The 19428-nt window shown below is 46.2% G+C and overlaps 1 protein-coding gene across 3 annotated transcripts in view; it reads left to right on the forward strand.

Annotated features, from left to right (window-relative positions):
- Positions 1 to 5149: 5149 nt before the first annotated feature.
- LOC128693539 (tetratricopeptide repeat protein 39B-like) overlaps positions 5150 to 19428 on the forward strand; it is a 273976-nt gene continuing 259697 nt past the window's right edge. For 2 of the 3 annotated variants that reach the window (XM_070079906.1, XM_070079910.1), the window contains exon 1: positions 5150 to 5276. In XM_070079906.1, the coding sequence (XP_069936007.1) occupies positions 5244 to 5276 (33 nt within the window). In that variant the 5' untranslated portion in view covers positions 5150 to 5243. The remainder of the gene's footprint in view (positions 5277 to 19428) is intronic. The other variant, XM_070079925.1, reaches the window with a different exon arrangement.

A 19428-nucleotide genomic window follows, 5' to 3' on the forward strand; every position in this document is an offset into this window, starting at 1 on the left:
AGCCTAACCCAACTAAATATATTTTAGATTTGTTTACAATAATTTAATGCATAAACAAACACAGTGAAATATATTTTTTTCGTTAGGTTCAGAATGATTTTGGCGAAATTATTGCATACATAAATTTTCACTTGTCCTATATGGCAAGATGAACGTTGCTATTTAAGCCAAGATCGCAAGTTCTGCCTATTCGGCACGACATATATATATATATATATATGCAAAACAACCACTGTGAAAGAGTAGTGAAATTCCAAGCGCTTTTGTGACTACTCACATTGTCAAGGAACTATGAAATTAATACATCAAAGGAAGGCAATTAAAGGGCTTAGACTACACCTCACAGTCAACTCCCACAACAAAGAAACTCCTGACGCCCGACAATACCGGACTCATAAGAAAAGAGGAACACTGCACTAGGTCCGCTGGTCCAACTAGACAGGTCCTCACGACATCTCATTAACAAAATATTCTACCCAAGAAATAAGGTTTATTATTTGTCCAGTGTATTATTAAACTCTAACCAAATTTTATTAATTATAAATGAGTCTAATTTATAAAAACCTAAGGAAATATTCATATTATTTTCAAAACTACTTTTTATAAAACAAGATTCAATTATATTCCTGTCAACCATGGACTTGCTTGATACAACTTTCTCAACTTTTTGAAAATCAATTGGATGGTTAAAATCTCTCACATGAATAAATAGAGCATTGGAATCTTGTCCAGTTCTAACGCTATATTTATGTTGTTTTAATCTTAGTTCGAGATTTTTACCAGTTTGACCGTAATAAACTTTATCGCAAATTTTACAAGGAATCTTATAGACACATCCATCAGCATTTTGGGGGGAATTCTTTATCAAAAGTTTTTTTACTGTATCAAGATTTTTAAATACAACTTTAATATTAAAAGTCTTAAGAAGAGAAGGCATATCAACCAAGTTTTCATAGTAAGGGAGAACCAACATATTTTTAGTTGAATAAGGCTGGTTGTCCCTTTTTGGATTGTACAAAGTATTTCTAGCAACTTTAAAAGATTTATCAATTACATTTCTCGGGTATTTCAGATCGATGGCTATTTCATAAATTTTGGATATTTCCTCATCTATGAACTCTGGACTACAAATTCGTAAAGCTCTCAAAAACATTGATGAGAAAACAGACAGTTTGACTCTATCTTGATGCGAGGAATAATAGTGGACATAGGAACAGTTATTTGTAGGTTTTCTGTAAATTTTAAATTTGAATTCATTATTACTCTTAATAATTAAAACATCTAGAAAAGGCAATGAGTTATTTTTCTCAAACTCAACAGTAAAGTTTATAGAATGGGCTAAGCTATTCAATTTGCCAAGGAAATGGTGTATATCTACATTCTTGGGCATAAGACATAAAATATCATCGACATATCTTAACACAGTCCTCCCTAATAGAGCAAAATGGTTCAGATATGTCGATGATATTTTATGTCTTATGCCCAAGAATGTAGATATATGTATTACTTTCATAGTTCCTTGACAATGTGAGTAGTCACGAAAGCGCTTGGAATTTCACTACTCTTTCACAGTGGATGTTTTGCATATTTTAAAATCACCTGTTTACTGTGATCTTGGTGCACTTAGGAGTCTGTGGAGACAAAGAAGTTTGTCCTTGGAGGCAAAGAGGGGAATGTATGAGAGTATAGTTTTACCAACGCTCTTATATGGGTGTGAAGCATGGGTGATGAATGTTGCAGCGAGGAGAAGGCTGGAGGCAGTGGAGATGTCATGTCTGAGGGCAATGTGTGGTGTGAATATAATGCAGAGAATTCGTAGTTTGGAAGTTAGGAGGAGGTGCGGGATTACCAAAACTGTTGTCCAGAGGGCTGAGGAAGGGTTGTTGAGGTGGTTCGGACATGTAGAGAGAATGGAGCGAAACAGAATGACTTCAAGAGTGTATCAGTCTGTAGTGGAAGGAAGGCGGGGTAGGGGTCGGCCTAGGAAAGGTTGGAGGCAGGGGGTAAAGGAGGTTTTGTGTGCGAGGGGCTTGGACTTCCAGCAGGCATGCGTGAACGTGTTTGATAGGAGTGAATGGAGACAAATGGTTTTAATACTTGACGTGCTGTTGGAGTGTGAGCAAACTAACATTTATGAAGGGATTCAGGGAAACCGGCAGGCCGGACTTGAGTCCTGGAGATGGGAAGTACAGTGCCTGCACTCTGAAGGAGGGGTGTTAATGTTGCAGTTTAAAAACTGTAGTGTAAAGCACCCTTCTGGCAAGACAGTGATGGAGTGAATGATGGTGAAAGTTTTTCTTTTTCGGGTCACCCTGCCTTGGTGGCCACCCTGCCTTGGTGGCCACCCTGCCTTGGTGGCCACCCTGCCTTGGTGGCCACTCTGCCTTGGTGGGAATCGGCCAGTGTGATAATAAAATAAAATATATATATATATATATATATATATATATATATATATATATATATATATATATATATATATATATATATATATATAATTATCAAACAGTCTAATTATCTACCTATCTATCTACATTTCCTTATTAATCTATCATCAATAGTGACATTGTGAAAAACGATTATGATGATAAGGTGAAGCGCTAAACCCGCAGGGGGTCACTCTACGCCGGTAGGAATGAGAGGAAATGGGGTTTGGCTCGAAGGGGAGTGCAGCTCAGGTTCCTTGGATCAAGAGCCCTTCGCTCATGAAAAAACATCTCACTGTCAATATGGGTATTTACAAGGGCCGTGATTGGTCGGTGAGAAGCCAATGAGTGTCTGCCGCTCTGACGTCATGGACCCCGAGCTATGACGTCAGCAGAGACCTGAGGGCAAGAGGGAGTTATGTAACCTTTAAAACTATGGATTTTTGTCCGTCTCTGTGTTGATGACGTGTAGGCTGCATCAACTATGAGTTGATGACGTGTAGGCTGCATCAATTATGAGTGTTGATGACGTGTAGGCTGCGTCAATTACGAGTGTTGATGAAGTGTAGGCTGCATCAATTACGAGTGTTGATGACGTGTAGGCTGCATCAATTATGAGTGTTGATGACGTGTAGGCTGCATCAATTATGAGTGTTGATGACGTGTAGGCTGCATCAATTATGAGTGTTGATGACGTGTAGGCTGCATCAATTATGAGTGTTGATGACGTGTATGCTGCATCAATTATGAGTGTTGATGACGTGTAGGCTGCATCAATTATGAGTGTTGATGACGTGTAGGCTGCATCAATTATGAGTGTTGATGACGTGTAGGCTGCATCAATTATGAGTGTTGATGACGTGTAGGCTGCATCAATTATGAGTGTTGATGACGTGTAGGATGCATCAATTATGAGTGTTGATGACGTGTAGGCTGCATCAATTATGAGTGTTGATGACGTGTATGCTGCATCAATTATGAGTGTTGATGACGTGTAGGCTGCATCAATTATGAGTGTTGATGACGTGTAGGCTGCATCAATCACGAGTGTTGATGACGTGTAGGCTGCATCAATTATGAGTGTTGATGACGTGTAGGCTGCATCAATTATGAGTGTTGATGACGTGTAGGCTGCATCAATCACGAGTGTTGATGACGTGTAGGCTGCATCAATCACGAGTGTTGATGACGTGTAGGCTGCATCAATTATGAGTGTTGATGACGTGTAGGCTGCATCAATCACGAGTGTTGATGACGTGTAGGCTGCATCAATCACGAGTGTTGATGACGTGTAGGCTGCATCAATCACGAGTGTTGATGGATATGAACTTTACTGACGAGACTCGATGATGTAGTAGCCTTGAGGTAGTCAGTCTCTCAACCTTGATGTAGTAGCCTTGAGGGAGTCAGTCCCTCAACCTTGATGTAGTAGCCTTGAGGTAGTCAGTCTCTCAACCTTGATGTAGTAGCCTTGAGGTAGTCAGTCCCTCAACCTTGATGTAGTAGCCTTGAGGTAGTCAGTCCCTCAACCTTGATGTAGTAGCCTTGAGGTAGTCAGTCCCTAGACCTTGATGTAGTAGCCTTGAGGTAGTCAGTCCCTCAACCTTGATGTAGTAGCCTTGAGGTAGTCAGCCCCTCAACCTTGATGTAGTAGCCTTGAGGTAGTCAGTCCCTCAACCTTGATGTAGTAGCCTTGAGGTAGTCAGTCTCTCAACCTTGATGTAGTAGCCTTGAGGTAGTCAGTCCCTCAACCTTGATGTAGTAGCCTTGAGGTAGTCAGTCCCTCAACCTTGATGTAGTAGCCTTGAGGTAGTCAGTTCCTCAACCTTGATGTAGTAGCCTTGAGGTAGTCAGTCCCTCAACCTTGATGTAGTAGCCTTGAGGTAGTCAGTCCCTCAACCTTGATGTAGTAGCCTTGAGGTAGTCAGTCCCTCAACCTTGATGTAGTAGCCTTGAGGTAGTCAGTCCCTCAACCTTGAAGAATTGCTCAGCTCCTCGGCCTCAGTATTCCACTGAAGAGGCGAAACGTTTGAGAAATATAGACATCAAAGTGTCGCACAAGTGTCTTAATCATCAACTTGTAATATGATGAATTTCAACCACTGTCTTGAAGCTCAATTATTACAACGTCTTTGACATTATTATTTTTTTACTGGTAATTATTGTGTTCCCAAATACAAATACTAATTCCCCCATATAGGCTAGGCATTATGCGGCAGTGTTAAAGAGGTATTTGTATATATGAACATGCATGAAATGGTGTAAAAAGAGAGTTGAAGTTAGGTTATATAAACAGGAAATGAGTAAGTAAATTCTGACAGGCTGAATGTAACTTATACTGACACGTGTGTATCTCTCAGTGTACCCTTATTTACACTGAATGTTTGTTTTCTGTTACTATTTTCTTGATTAAAGCAATATTAGAGTACAGGTCAGTTCTCTGGGTGATCCTACGTTCATTCGATAGTTTATATAATAATTTCCAGCCATGAGACTGAGACATAAAGAGCTACGGCGCTCTAACTTCCTGAGATGGTAACATGTCTTCAAAGTAACCGCTGATCAAAGTATAGATATTGAAACTCTCATAGATCAACTCTAGTTTTCTGTTGACTCATGAGATCCAATGGCTCTCTCTGGTGCTTGTGTGCGCGAGTGGGGGATCAGAGAGGCTCCCGGCGCACCTCTGGATCCTACTGCCACACTTGCCACATATCGATTGCTGTTCCCGGCTCTTGCTCCTCCATTTATACGAACGGGGTAGACATAAGCCTGTCAGTGTGATTTCTGCTAGTGTGCGGAGCAGACGTTAGCAGGATGGCAGACAGTGCAGTTGAAAATGGAGAAGAGGTTAGTTATCCCTGAGTTTTTTCTAGCGTTGTGCTGCAATAAACCTGGAATATCAGTGAGTGTTTCTGACTGACACTTGCTACCTGACGGGAAAAGAGCGGTGTAGTAGTGGCGGGTGTGATGCTCATAGTATCGAACCTTATGCATCCTTCACTCACTCTGTTGCAGAATGATGCACTCACGTATAATATTATATAACAGCTTCCTAGACGATCACTGTTACGCACTTTGCCTTTCAACACCAAATTCACTCGCACTCCAATTAAGTGGGTAATAAAATCATAGCTGTACTTCAGGCTTAGAGAGAGTCTTGGAGAGGACGAAGAGTGTGCGAGAGTGTGTGTTACTCACTGACACTGCCAGCACCATCAACCCAGGAATAACACTTCACAACCACCTCCAATAACACTATATTTGTATCTACGCTGATAGTCTACGATGAATGACGGGATGTACCGTCTGCACCTAGTGTGACATTAACTTGACATCTCTCACGGATGACGCTCATTTCCGCAGTCTCCGTTCTAGAGTTTGTCTATATTTATGTTTTCGTGCGTGAATCTGGGTCAGTAGGTAACAAGTTTTCTATATAGATTCTATGTTATGCGTGCGTGTGTGTGCGTGTGTGTGCGTGTGTGTGTGTGTGTGTGTGTGTGTGTGTGTGTGTGTGTGTGTGTGTGTGTGTGTGTGTACTCACCTAGTTGAGGTTGCAGGGGTCGAGTCCAAGCTCCTGGCCCCACCTCTTCACTGGTCGCTACTAGGTCACTCTCCCTGAACCTTGAGCTTTATCATACCTCTGCTTAAAGCTAAGTATGGATCCTGCCTCCACTATATCGCTTCCCAAACTATTCCACTTCTTGACTACTCTGTGGCTGAAGAAATACTTCCTAACATCCCTGTGATTCATCTGTGTCTTCAACTTCCAACTGTGTCCCCTTGTTGCTGTGTCCCATCTCTGGAACATCCTGTCTTTGTCCACCTTGTCAATTCCTCTCAGTATTTTGTATGTCGTTATCATGTCTCCCCTGTCTCCTGTCCTCCAGTGTCGTCAGGTTGATTTCCCTTAACCTCTCCTCGTAGGACATACCTCTTAGCTCTGGGACTAGTCTTGTTGCAAACCTTTGCACTTTCTCTAGTTTCTTCACGTGCTTGGCTAGGTGTGGGTTCCAAACTGGTGCCGCATACTCCAATATGGGCCTAACGTACACGGTGTACAGGGTCCTGAATGATTCCTTATTAAGATGTCGGAATGCTGTTCTGAGGTTAGCTAGGCGCCCATATGCTGCAGCAGTTATTTGGTTGATGTGCACTTCAGATGTGTGTGTATGTGTGTGTGTGTGTGTGTGTGTGTATGTGTATGTGTAGGTGTAGTGATTGTGTTTCACAGTAAAGAAGTGGATAATTTTAAGTATCATCGAACATCCTTTGAGTGCATGTATATTGTTCTTTCACAGTTCATCTTTGGAGAAGGCAAAAAGCTGTCTTCAAGAGGAAAAGAAGAAAGACACGCATTCACGCCTCGCACATATGCAAACACACACACACACACACACACACACACACACACACACACACACACACACACACACACACACACACACACACACACACACACACACACACGGGGCCAGGAGCTGAGTCTCTACCCCTGCAACTACAATTAGGTGAGTACGCAAACACAGCAGCGGTATGATAAAGCTCATGATTCAGGGAGAGTGACCCAGTAGCAACCAGTGAAGAGGCGGGGCCAGGAGCTATGACTAGACCCCTGCAACCACAACTAGGTGAATACACACACACACACACACACACACACACACACACACACACACATATATATATATATATATATATATATATATATATATATATATATATATATATATATATATATATATATATATATATATATATATATATATATATATATATTACCTTGTACCCATGTGCAGATAGTTTACTGTGTACCACAGGTCATCCAGTGAGCGGCAGTGCAAAAGACAGGATTACACAGGTCACAATGACCTGTGATCCTGATTTTTGCGCTAGCGCTCACATGATGAGTTGCAGTTGTACAATGAACTAGCCGCTCAGGTGACACAAGTAAAAGCAATGGTTATTTGTTAGGTCCGAAGTAGACAGAATGATATTTAGGGAAGTGGTATCAGGATTGACGAGCGTCACTCGCTAAGTTGCCCACTGGGGCTCATATTGTTCCTGAACTACAGCACCTACACGACAGGCCTGACCAGAGTCCTAAGTATCCCTGCGTACTGACGACGTGAAGCTGATAAAAGGAATAAGTGCTGGAGAAGACGGGAAGGTTAGAATACCTAGACACTGCAGGAGCTGTCAGGAGGAGATGCAACATTCCCCCAATGAAAAGCAGGGGCGCCACAAGTACACTGAGAGACAACACAGTAAGTGACAGGGGCTCAAGACTGTTCAACTGTCTTCCAGCATACATAAGGGGGGGTTATCAAAAGACCCCTGGCTGTCTTCAAGAAGGCACTGGACAGGCACCAAAAGTCAGGATCTGACCAGCCGGGCTGTGGTTCGTACGTCAGTTTGTGTGCGGCCAGCAGGGTCGGATCAGGGTCTGATCAACCAGGCTGGTTGATCAGACTCTGATCCACCACGAGGCCTGGTCTCAGACCGAGCCACGGGGGCGTTGACCCCCCGAAACTCTCCAGGTATACTTGGTTGATAAATTAGACACATGCGCAACTCTTGGGTATCTTTATTGAGGAAACGTTTCGCCACACAGTGGCTTCATCAGTCCATACAAAGGAGAAACGTGAAGAACAGGAGAACAACATCAACCCCAGCAAATTCAAGGTTATGAAAATGGGGAAATTAGTGAAAAGACCAGATGCAAAATGTAGACTGGCAGAGAGAGGTGATAAATCTCAAAAGGAAAAGGCCTTGGGATGCACAAGAACATAAGAATGGAGGAACACTGCAGAATACCTATTGGCCCATACAAGACAAGTCCTTATCAAAACGACCCCTACCCTATGCTTCCCAATAATATCCTCCCGTACCCAATGACGCCAATCAAACCCAGCCCCTCCCACTCATATATTTGTCCAATCTCTTTTTAAAGCTACCCACGGTCCTAGCCTCGATCACTACTTGGGAGATTGTTCCAGGCATCCACAACTCTTCGAAAACCAGGACTTACTTATGTCCTTTCTAAATCTATATTTATCCAACTTAAATCCATTATTTCTGGTTCTTACCTGGTGCGACACCCTCAGTACTTTATTAATATCTCCTTTGTTTATCCCCATCATCCACTTATACACTTCAATGATAACTCCCCTCAGTCTACGTCTCTCCAGAGAGTGGAGATTCAAGGCTCTGTCTTCGTACGGGAGATTCCTTACACAGTAAATAATTTTAGTCATTTTTCTATGTATGTTCTCCAAACATATCACCAGAGGCGCACATCAAGTAATAAATAACCTGCCGAGTAGAAGAACGGTATTCAGAATTCTCCATAAAGTATGTAGCAACTACATGCAGCCCCCTGAGAAACTCCAGATATGTATCATGAGACTAGTCTCAGGGCTAACAACAATGACCTTTGAAGAAAGAATATGCAAGACTGGAAGTGAGGAGAACCAGGTAGGACATGATTATGATGTGTAAGATACAAGACTCGACAGGGCAGACAAGGACTGTTTGGGAGTAAAGGACTGGGGGCATAGATGGAAGTAAAGGATGTAAATGAGCCACAGGAACGTCAGACAGTACTTCACTCTGGACAGTTATTGTAATTATTATATTGAAACTTGTACTACAGTTGCATGGGTCATCCAGCTCTGAGTAGAGGCGTGCAAGGGTGGAGTTTAGTGTGGGTGCAAAAATCGAAGTCAGAGTTGGTGAAATATGTCCATCATAAAGTCAAAGAGCTTCCATTAAAGGTGGGAGTTTTGGCATGGAGGTCAGTTAGAATGTGTGCATTAGGAAACCGTTGATGTTGGAAGTGAATTCTGCATGTTCTGTGATAGATAGGACAGTCTGTTAAGATATGTCGAACTGATAGTGCGACCTGGCAGTCCTCGCTGAAAGGTGTCAGGCATTTCTCCAGGTGGTGTCCGTGGGTGCACTTTGGGAGTCTGAGACAACGATGAAAACAAGTGGCGGAAGCAAGAGTCCAAGCACAGTTTTAGGATGAGGAGTGACCGAATCCACGAGGCCAATAATAATGCGTGGTAGTTGAGTAGTCGAAGCTGGTCCAGGAGTCGATACTCCACCCTCACAACCACAAATAATCGAGTCCAGTAATACCTCCCTGGGTGTTTGTTGACTAAAAGTCTACTATACATATGCAGGGGCGGATATACTACAAAAACTAATGAAGCTTAAGCTTCAGGGCCCCTATCCCGGACGGGCCCCAGAAGAGACTTTAGTCTACATTGCTTGAAAATTTTGGGTCTAGTGTATGAGAAGGGTTTTTAAGAAATAATAATAATAATAATAATAATAATAATAATATAGTGTAATTCAATACGAAATAATAGTTAAAATAAAAATTGAAAGGTTATTAAAGCATCGTGCAGGCCCTAAAAATGTAGGTCCGCCACTGTATATGTACAGTACCTCTCTCTCTGTACTATGTACTTTATAACCTCTGTGAACTCTGTAATCACGTGAACAGAGATAACACAGTTAACACCTCTTTCAACTAATGATTGAGAGATAAGCGAGGCATTCAACAGCACCTCAGCGCTCCAGTACCCTAGCCCTCCAGTACCCCTCCAGTACCCCAGTATTGCATCACCCTAGCATTCAAGTACCCCAGTACTGCATCACTCTAGCACTCCAGTATCCCAGTACTGCATCACCCTAGCACTCCAGTACCCCAGTACTGCATCACCCTAGCACTCCAGTACCCCAGTACTGCATCACTCTAGCACTCCAGTATCCCAGTACTGCATCACTCTAGCACTCCAGTATCCCAGTACTGCATCACCCTAGCACTCCAGTATCCCAGTACTGCATCACCCTAGCACTCCAGTATCCCAGTACTGCATCACCCTAGCACTCCAGTATCCCAGTACTGCATCACCCTAGCACTCCAGTATCCCAGTACTGCATCACCCTAGCACTCCAGTATCCCAGTACTGCATCACCCTAGCACTCCAGTACTGCATCACCCTAGCACTCCAGTACTGCAGCACCCTAGCACTCCAGTATCCCAGTACTGCATCACCCTAGCACTCCAGTATCCCAGTACTGCATCACTCTAGCACTCCAGTACTGCAGCACCCTAGCACTCCAGTATCCCAGGACTGCAGCACCCTAGCACTCCAGTATCCCAGTACTGCAGCACCCTAGCACTCCATTACCCCAGTACTGCATCACTAGCACTTCAGTACTGCAGCACCCTACCACTCCAGTACCCCAGTACTGCATCACTAGCACTCCAGTACTGCAGCACCCTAGCACTCCAGTACCCCAGTACTGCATCACTAGCACTCCAGTACTGCAGCACCCTCGCACTCCAGTATCCCAGTACTGCATCACTAGCACTCCAGTATTGCAGCACCCTAGCACTCCAGTGTCCCAGTACTGTAGCACCCTAGCACTCCAGTACCCCAGTACTGCATCACTAGCACTCCAGTACTGCAGCACCCAAGCACTCCAGTATCCCAGTACTGCATCACTAGCACTCCAGTATTGCAGCACCCTAGCACTCCAGTATCCCAGTACTGCAGCACCCTAGCACTCCAGTATCCCAGTACTGCATCACTAGCACTCCAGTACCCCAGTACTGCATCACTAGCACTCCAGTATCCCAGTACTGCATCACTCTAGCACTCCAGTACTGCAGCACCCTAGCACTCCAGTATCCCAGTACTGCATCAATAGCACTCCAGTACTGCAGCACCCTAGCACTCCAGTACCCCAGTACTGCATCACTAGCACTCCAGTATTGCAGCACCCAAGCACACCAGTATCCCAGTACTGCAGCACCCTAGCACTCCAGTATCCCAGTACTGCATCACTAGCACTCCAGTACCCCAGTACTGCATCACAAGCACTCCAGTATCCCAGTACTGCAGCACCCTAGCACTCCAGTATCCCAGTATTGCAGCACCCTAGCACTCCAGTACCCCAGTACTGCATCACTAGCACTCCAGTACCCCAGTACGGCATCACTAGCACTCCAGTACTGCAGCACCCTAGCACTCCAGTATCCCAGTACTGCAGCACCCTAGCACTCCAGTACCCCAGTACTGCATCACTAGCACTCCAGTACCCCAGTACTGCATCACTAGCACTCCAGTACTGCAGCACCCTAGCACTCCAGTATCCCAGTACTGCATCACTAGCACTCCAGTACTGCAGCACCCTAGCACTCCAGTATCCCAGTACTGCATCACTAGCACTCCAGTACCCCAGTACTGCATCACTAGCACTCCAGTACTGCAGTATCCTAGCACTCCAGTACCCCAGTACTGCATCACTAGCACTCCAGTACTGCAGCACCCTAGCACTCCAGTACCCCAGTACTGCATCACTAGCACTCCAGTACTGCAGCACCCTAGCACTCCAGTACCCCAGTACTGCATCACTAGCACTCCAGTACTGCAGCACCCTAGCACTCCAGTATCCCAGTACTGCAGCACCCTAGCACTCCAGTACCCCAGTACTGCATCACTAGCACTCCAGTACTGCATCACTAGCACTCCAGTACTGCAGCACCCTAGCACTCCAGTACCCCAGTACTGCATCACTAGCACTCCAGTACTGCAGCACCCTAGCACTCCAGTATCCCAGTACTGCAGCACCCTAGCACTCCAGTACCCCAGTACTGCATCACTAGCACTCCAGTACTGCAGCACCCTAGCACTCCAGTACCCCAGTACTGCATCACTAGCACTCCAGTATTGCAGCACCCTAGCACTCCAGTACCCCAGTACTGCATCACTAGCACTCCAGTACTGCAGCACCCTAGCACTTCAGTAAACCAGTACTGCATCACTAGCACTCCAGTACTGCATCACTAGCACTCCAGTACTGCATCACCCTAGCACTCCAGTACCCCAGTACTGCATCACTAGTACGGCAGCAGCCTAACACTCCAGTACCCCAGTACTGCATCACTAGCACTCCAGTACTGCAGCACCCTAGCACTCCAGTTCCCCAGTACTGCATCACTAGTACTGCAGCACCCTAGCACTCCAGTATCCCAGTACTGCATCACTAGCACTCCAGTATCCCAGTAGTGCAGCACCCTAGCACTCCAGTATCCCAGTACTGCAGCACCCTAGCACTCCAGTACCCCAGTACTGCATCACTAGTACTGCAGCACCCTAGCACTCCAGTACCCCAGTACTGCATCACTAGCACTCCAGTACCCCAGTACTGCATCACTAGTACTGCAGCTCCCTAGCACTCCAGTACCCCAGTACTGCATCACTAGTACTGCAGACCCTAGCACTCCAGTATTGCATCACTAGCACTCCAGTACTGTATCTCTAGTACTGCAGCACCCTAGCACTCCAGTATCCCAGTACTGCATCACTCTAGCACTCCAGTACCCCAGTACTGCATCACTAGCACTCCAGTACTACAGCACCCTAGCACTCCAGTACCCCAGTACTGCATCACTAGCACTCCAGTACTGCAGCACCCTAGCACTCCAGTTCCCCAGTACTGCATCACTAGCACTCCAGTATCCCAGTACTGCATCACTAGCACTCCAGTACCCCAGTACTGCATCACTAGCACTCCAGTATCCCAGTACTGCATCACTAGCACTCCAGTACTGCAGCACCCTAGCACTCCAGTTCCCCAGTACTGCATCACTAGTACTGCAGCACTCTAGCACTCCAGTATCCCAGTACTGCATCACTAGCACTACAGTATCCCAGTAGTGCAGCACCCTAGCACTCCAGTATCCCAGTACTGCAGCACCCTAGCACTCCAGTACCCCAGTACTACATCACTAGCACTCCAGTACTGCAGCACCCTAGCACTCCAGTACCCCAGTACTGCATCACTAGCACTCCAGTACCCCAGTACTGCATCACTAGCACTCCAGTATCCCAGTACTGCAGCACCCTAGCACTCCAGTACCCCAGTACTGCATCACTAGCACTCCAGTATCCCAGTACTGCAGCACCCTAGCACTCCAGTACCCCAGTACTGCATCACTAGCACTCCAGTACTCCAGTACTGCATCACTAGCACTCCAGTACTCCAGTACTGCATCACTAGCACTCCAGTACTGCATCACTAGCACTCCAGTATCCCAGTACTGCATCACTAGCACTCCAGTACCCCAGTACTGCATCACTAGCACTCCAGTACTGCAGCACCCTAGCACTCCAGTACCCCAGTACTGCATCACTAGCACTCCAGTACTGCAGCACCCTAGCACTCCAGTACCCCAGTACTGCATCACTAGCACTCCAGTACTGCAGCACCCTAGCACTCCAGTACCCCAGTACTGCATCACTAGCACTCCAGTACTGCATCACTAGCACTCCAGTACTGCAGCACCCTAGCACTCCAGTACCCCAGTACTGCATCACTAGCACTCACTAGCACCCCAGTCCTGCAGCACCCTAGCACTCCAGTATCCCAGTACTGCATCACTAGCACTCCAGTACTGCAGCACCCTAGCACTCCAGTATCCCAGTACTGCAGCACCCTAGCACTCCAGTACCCCAGTACTGCATCACTAGCACTCCAGTACTTCATCACCCTAGCACTCCAGTACCCCAGTACTGCATCACCCTAGCACTCCAGTACTGCAGCACCCTAGCACTCCTCCCAGTACTCCACAGTACTGCAGCACCCTAGCACTCAGTATCCCAGTACTGCAGCACCCTAGCACTCCAGTATCCCAGTACTGCAGCATAGCACTCCAGTAGCACTCCAGTACTGCATCACTAGCACTCCAGTAGCCCAGTACTGCAGCTCCCTAGCACTCCAGTACCCCAGTACTGCATCACTAGTACTGCAGACCCTAGCACTCCAGTTCCCCAGTACTGCATCACCCTAGCACTCCAGTACCCCAGTACTGCATCACTAGCACTCCAGTACTACAGCACCCTAGCACTCCAGTACCCCAGTACTGCATCACTAGCACTCCAGTACTGCAGCACCCTAGCACTCCAGTATCCCAGTACTGCATCACTATCACTCCAGTACCCCAGTACTGCATCACTCTAGCACTCCAGTACTGCAGCACCCTAGCACTCCAGTATCCCAGTACTGCATCACTAGCACTCCAGTATCCCAGTACTGCATCACTAGCACTCCAGTATCCCAGTAGTGCAGCACCCTAGCACTCCAGTATCCCAGTACTGCAGCACCCTAGCACTCCAGTACCCCAGTACTACATCACTAGCACTCCAGTACTGCAGCACCCTAGCACTCCAGTACCCCATTACTGCATCACTAGCACTCCAGAACTGCATCACTAGCACTCCAGTACTGCATCACCCTAGCACTCCAGTACCCCAGTACTGCATCACTAGTACTGCAGCACCCTAGCACTCCAGTTCCCCAGTACTGCATCACTAGCACTCCAGTACTGCATCACTAGCACTCCAGTACCCTGCCAGTAGTACTGCATCACTAGCACTCCAGTACTGCATCACTAGTACTGCAGCACCCTAGCACTCCAGTATCCCAGTACTGCAGCACCCTAGCACTCCAGTATCCCAGTACTGCAGCACCCTAGCACTCCAGTATCCCAGTACTGCAGCACCGTAGCACTCCAGTATCCCAGTACTGCATCACTAGCACTCCAGTACTGCAGCACCCTAGCACTCCAGTACCCCAGTACTGCATCACTAGCACTCCAGTACTGCAGCACCCTAGCACTCCAGTATCCCAGTACTGCATCACTAGCACTCCAGTATGCACAGCACCCTAGCACTCCAGTATCCCAGTACTGCAGCACCCTAGCACTCCAGTACCCCAGTACTGCATCACTAGCACTCCAGTACTGCAGCACCCTAGCACTCCAGTACCCCAGTACTGCATCACTAGCACTCCAGTACTGCAGCACCCTAGCACTCCAGTATCCCAGTACTGCATCACTAGCACTCCAGTATTGCAGCACCCTAGCACATCAGTATCCCAGTACTGCAGCACCCTAGCACTCCAGTATCCCAGTACTGCAGCACCCTAGCACTCCAGTACCCCAGTACTGCATCACTAGCACTCCAGTACCCCAGTACTGCATCACTAGCACTCCAGTACCCCAGTACTGCATCACTAGCACTCCAGTACCCCAGTACTGCATCACTAGCACTCCAGTACTGCAGCACCCTAGCACTCCAGTACTGCATCACTCTAGCACTCCAGTACCCAGTACTGCATCACTCTAGTATCCCAGTACTGCATCACCCTAGCACTCCAGTATCCCAGTACTGCATCACTAGCACTCCAGTATCCCAGTATTGCAGCACCCTAGCACTCCAGTATCCCAGTACTGCATCACTAGCACTCCAGTATTGCAGCACCCTAGCACTCCAGTACCCCAGTACTGCATCACTAGCACTCCAGTACTGCAGCACCCTAGCACTCCAGTACCCCAGTACTGCATCACTAGCACTCCAGTACTGCATCACTAGCACTCCAGTACTGCATCACTAGCACTCCAGTACTGCATCACCCTAGCACTCCAGTACCCCAGTACTGCATCACTAGTACTGCAGCACCCTAGCACTCCAGTACCCCAGTACTGCATCACTAGCACTCCAGTACTGCATCACTAGCACTCCAGTACTGCATCAGTAGTACTGCATCACTAGCACTCCAGTACTGCATCAGTAGTACTGCAGCACCCTAGCACTCCAGTATCCCAGTACTGCAGCACCCTAGCACTCCAGTACTGCATCACTAGCACTCCAGTACTGCATCACTAGCACTCCAGTACTGCATCAGTAGTACTGCAGCACCCTAGCACTCCAGTATCCCAGTACTGCAGCACCCTAGCACTCCAGTACTGCATCAGTAGTACTGCAGCACCCTAGCACTCCAGTATCCCAGTACTGCATCACTCTAGCACTCCAGTACTGCATCACTAGCACTCCAGTACTGCATCACTAGGACTCCAGTACTGCATCACTAGCACTCCAGTACTGCATCACCCTAGCACTCCAGTTCCCCAGTACTGCATCACTAGTACTGCAGCACCCTAGCACTCCAGTACCCCAGTACTGCATCACTAGCACTCCAGTACTGCATCACCCTAGCACTCCAGTACCCCAGTACTGCATCACTAGCACTCCAGTACTGCATCACCCTAGCACTCCAGTACCCCAGTACTGCATCACTAGCACTCCAGTACTGCATCACCCTAGCACTCCAGTTCCCCAGTACTGCATCACTAGTACTGCAGCACCCTAGCAGTCCAGTACCCCAGTACTGCATCACTAGCACTCCAGTACTGCAGCACCCTAGCACTCCAGTACCCCAGTACTGCATCACTAGCACTCCAGTACTGCATCACCCTAGCACTCCAGTACCCCAGTACTGCATCACTAGCACTCCAGTACTGCAGCACCCTAGCACTCCAGTTCCCCAGTACTGCATCACTAGTACTGCAGCACCCTAGCACTCCAGTACTGCATCACTAGCACTCCAGTACTGCATCACTAGTACTGCAGCACCCTAGCACTCCAGTATCCCAGTACTGCAGCACCCTAGCACTCCAGTACCCCAGTACTGCATCACTCTAGCACTCCAGTACCCCAGTACTGCATCGCTAGCACTCCAGTACTGCATCACTCTAGCACTCCAGTACCCCAGTACTGCATCGCTAGCACTCCAGTACTGCATCACTAGCACTCCAGTACTGCATCACCCTAGCACTCCAGTACCCCAGTACTGCATCGCTAGCACTCCAGTACTGCATCACTAGCACTCCAGTACTTCATCACCCTAGCACTCCAGTACCCCAGTACTGCATCACTAGTACTGCAGTACTGCATCACCCTAGCACTCCAGTACCCCAGTACTGCATCGCTAGCACTCCAGTACTGCATCACTAGCACTCCAGTACTTCATCACCCTAGCACTCCAGTACCCCAGTACTGCATCACTAGCACTCCAGTACTGCATCACCCTAGCACTCCAGTACCCCAGTACTGCATCGCTAGCACTCCAGTACTGCATCACTAGCACTCCAGTACTTCATCACCCTAGCACTCCAGTACCCCAGTACTGCATCACTAGCACTCCAGTACCCCAGTACTGCATCACTAGCACTCCAGTACTTCACCCTAGCACTCCAGTACCCCAGTACTGCATCACTAGCACTCCAGTACTTCATCACCCTAGCACTCCAGTACCCCAGTACTGCATCACTAGCACTCCAGTACTTCATCACCCTAGCACTCCAGTACCCCAGTACTGCATCACTAGCACTCCAGTACTGCATCACTCTAGCACTCCAGTACCCCAGTACTTCATCACCCTACCACTCCAGTATCCCAGTACTGCAGCACCCTAGCACTCCAGTACCCCAGTACTGCATCACTAGTACTGCAGCACCCTAGCACTCCAGTACTGCATCACTAGCACTCCAGTACTGCAGCACCCTAGCACTCCAGTACCCCAGTACATCACCCTACATTATTATACATTTATTATAAAGATTTAAGTTAAATATTCCCTAGGCTTCAATAAACATTTTGAAAATCTTCTATATTAATTGACTGAAAGAATTTTTTTCCTCTGATCTAAATATTAAGATAAATTATAAACATCGAATGTACAAAATGTTTATCATAAGACAGATTTTGTCGCCGAAGTGGCTCGTTTATTGTTCATGTTAGCAGGAGTACATCTGGGTTTATATGTACAATACTGAAAGGAAATTTAATAAATTTGCTTAATTAATTTATCTGGTATCTTAATTTCACTAATAATTTTTCTTCACTTATCACATAGATTATACTGTATATTCTTCAGTAAGTGGGTTAAGCATATAATGTTCAAGATAGTGACCATTAGGCTAACCACATATTTCGCATTTAGTTTGATCGTCTGAGTGTCTGTCAAACTGTCAAGAATACTTGTAACCAAGACTGAAGCTGGCTACTACTACTATATCAGTCTGTTCACATTACAAGTTGCTCCATAAACGTGCTTATCTACGCTTATGTTATCACAGTAGATGATAGATCTACTCAGGCTTCTCACTGCATTTCTTAAATAGCTTCATTATTTACTTCTCTCCTAATATTATTCCTAATGCTAGACACAGACACACCAAAGTAATATTCTGCATTTGCTTTTTTTTTTGCTAATTTATCAAATTTATAATAAAGTTACACTACAATGTGTGTTGGAATTTATAATGTACATTAATTCTTTTTTTTTTCCTGATTTTTGAGTATCTGTATCTGGCTTTTCCAGTGAGCATGTTAGTCATTATGTGAGTCAGCAGGAGCTTTCAGGGTTGAAATAGGATCAGTAATAATTATAGGAGTTAAGTTCAGTGTCATTGTTTATCATAATGAATGAGGTTATTGTAGGTAAATAACGATAGGTAAATTATGAATACAATGAACTGCAACAGCAAGATTTTTTCCTTTATTACAATACCCACTCATCCAGCTACGATATGAAGATAAGTGATAACGTGAGGTGGGTGTATGTATGAAGACAAGTGATAACATGAGGTGGATGTATGAAGACAAGTGATAACATGAGGTGGGTGTATGAAGACAAGTGATAACATGAGGTGGGTGTATGTATGAAGACAAGTGATAACATGAGGTGGATGTATGAAGACAAGTGATAACATGAGGTGGGTGTATGAAGACAAGTGATAACATGAGGTGGGTGTATGTATGAAGACAAGTGATAACATGAGGTGGGTGTATGTATGAAGACAAGTGATAACATGAGGTGGGTGTATGTATGAAGACAAGTGATAACATGAGGTGGGTGTATGTATGAAGACAAGTGATAACGTGAGGTGGGTGTATGTATGAAGACAAGTGATAACATGAGGTGGGTGTATGTATGAAGACAAGTGATAACATGAGGTGGGTGTATGTATGAAGACAAGTGATAACATGAGGTGGGTGTATGTATGAAGATAAGTGATAACGTGAGGTGGGTGTATGTGATCTTTCAGCCTTTTTGCGTTGTTCATTATCAACTC

This window comes from Cherax quadricarinatus, chromosome 6, assembly GCF_038502225.1.
Source record: "Cherax quadricarinatus isolate ZL_2023a chromosome 6, ASM3850222v1, whole genome shotgun sequence".
In the NCBI taxonomy this organism is placed as follows: Eukaryota; Metazoa; Arthropoda; class Malacostraca; order Decapoda; family Parastacidae; genus Cherax; species Cherax quadricarinatus.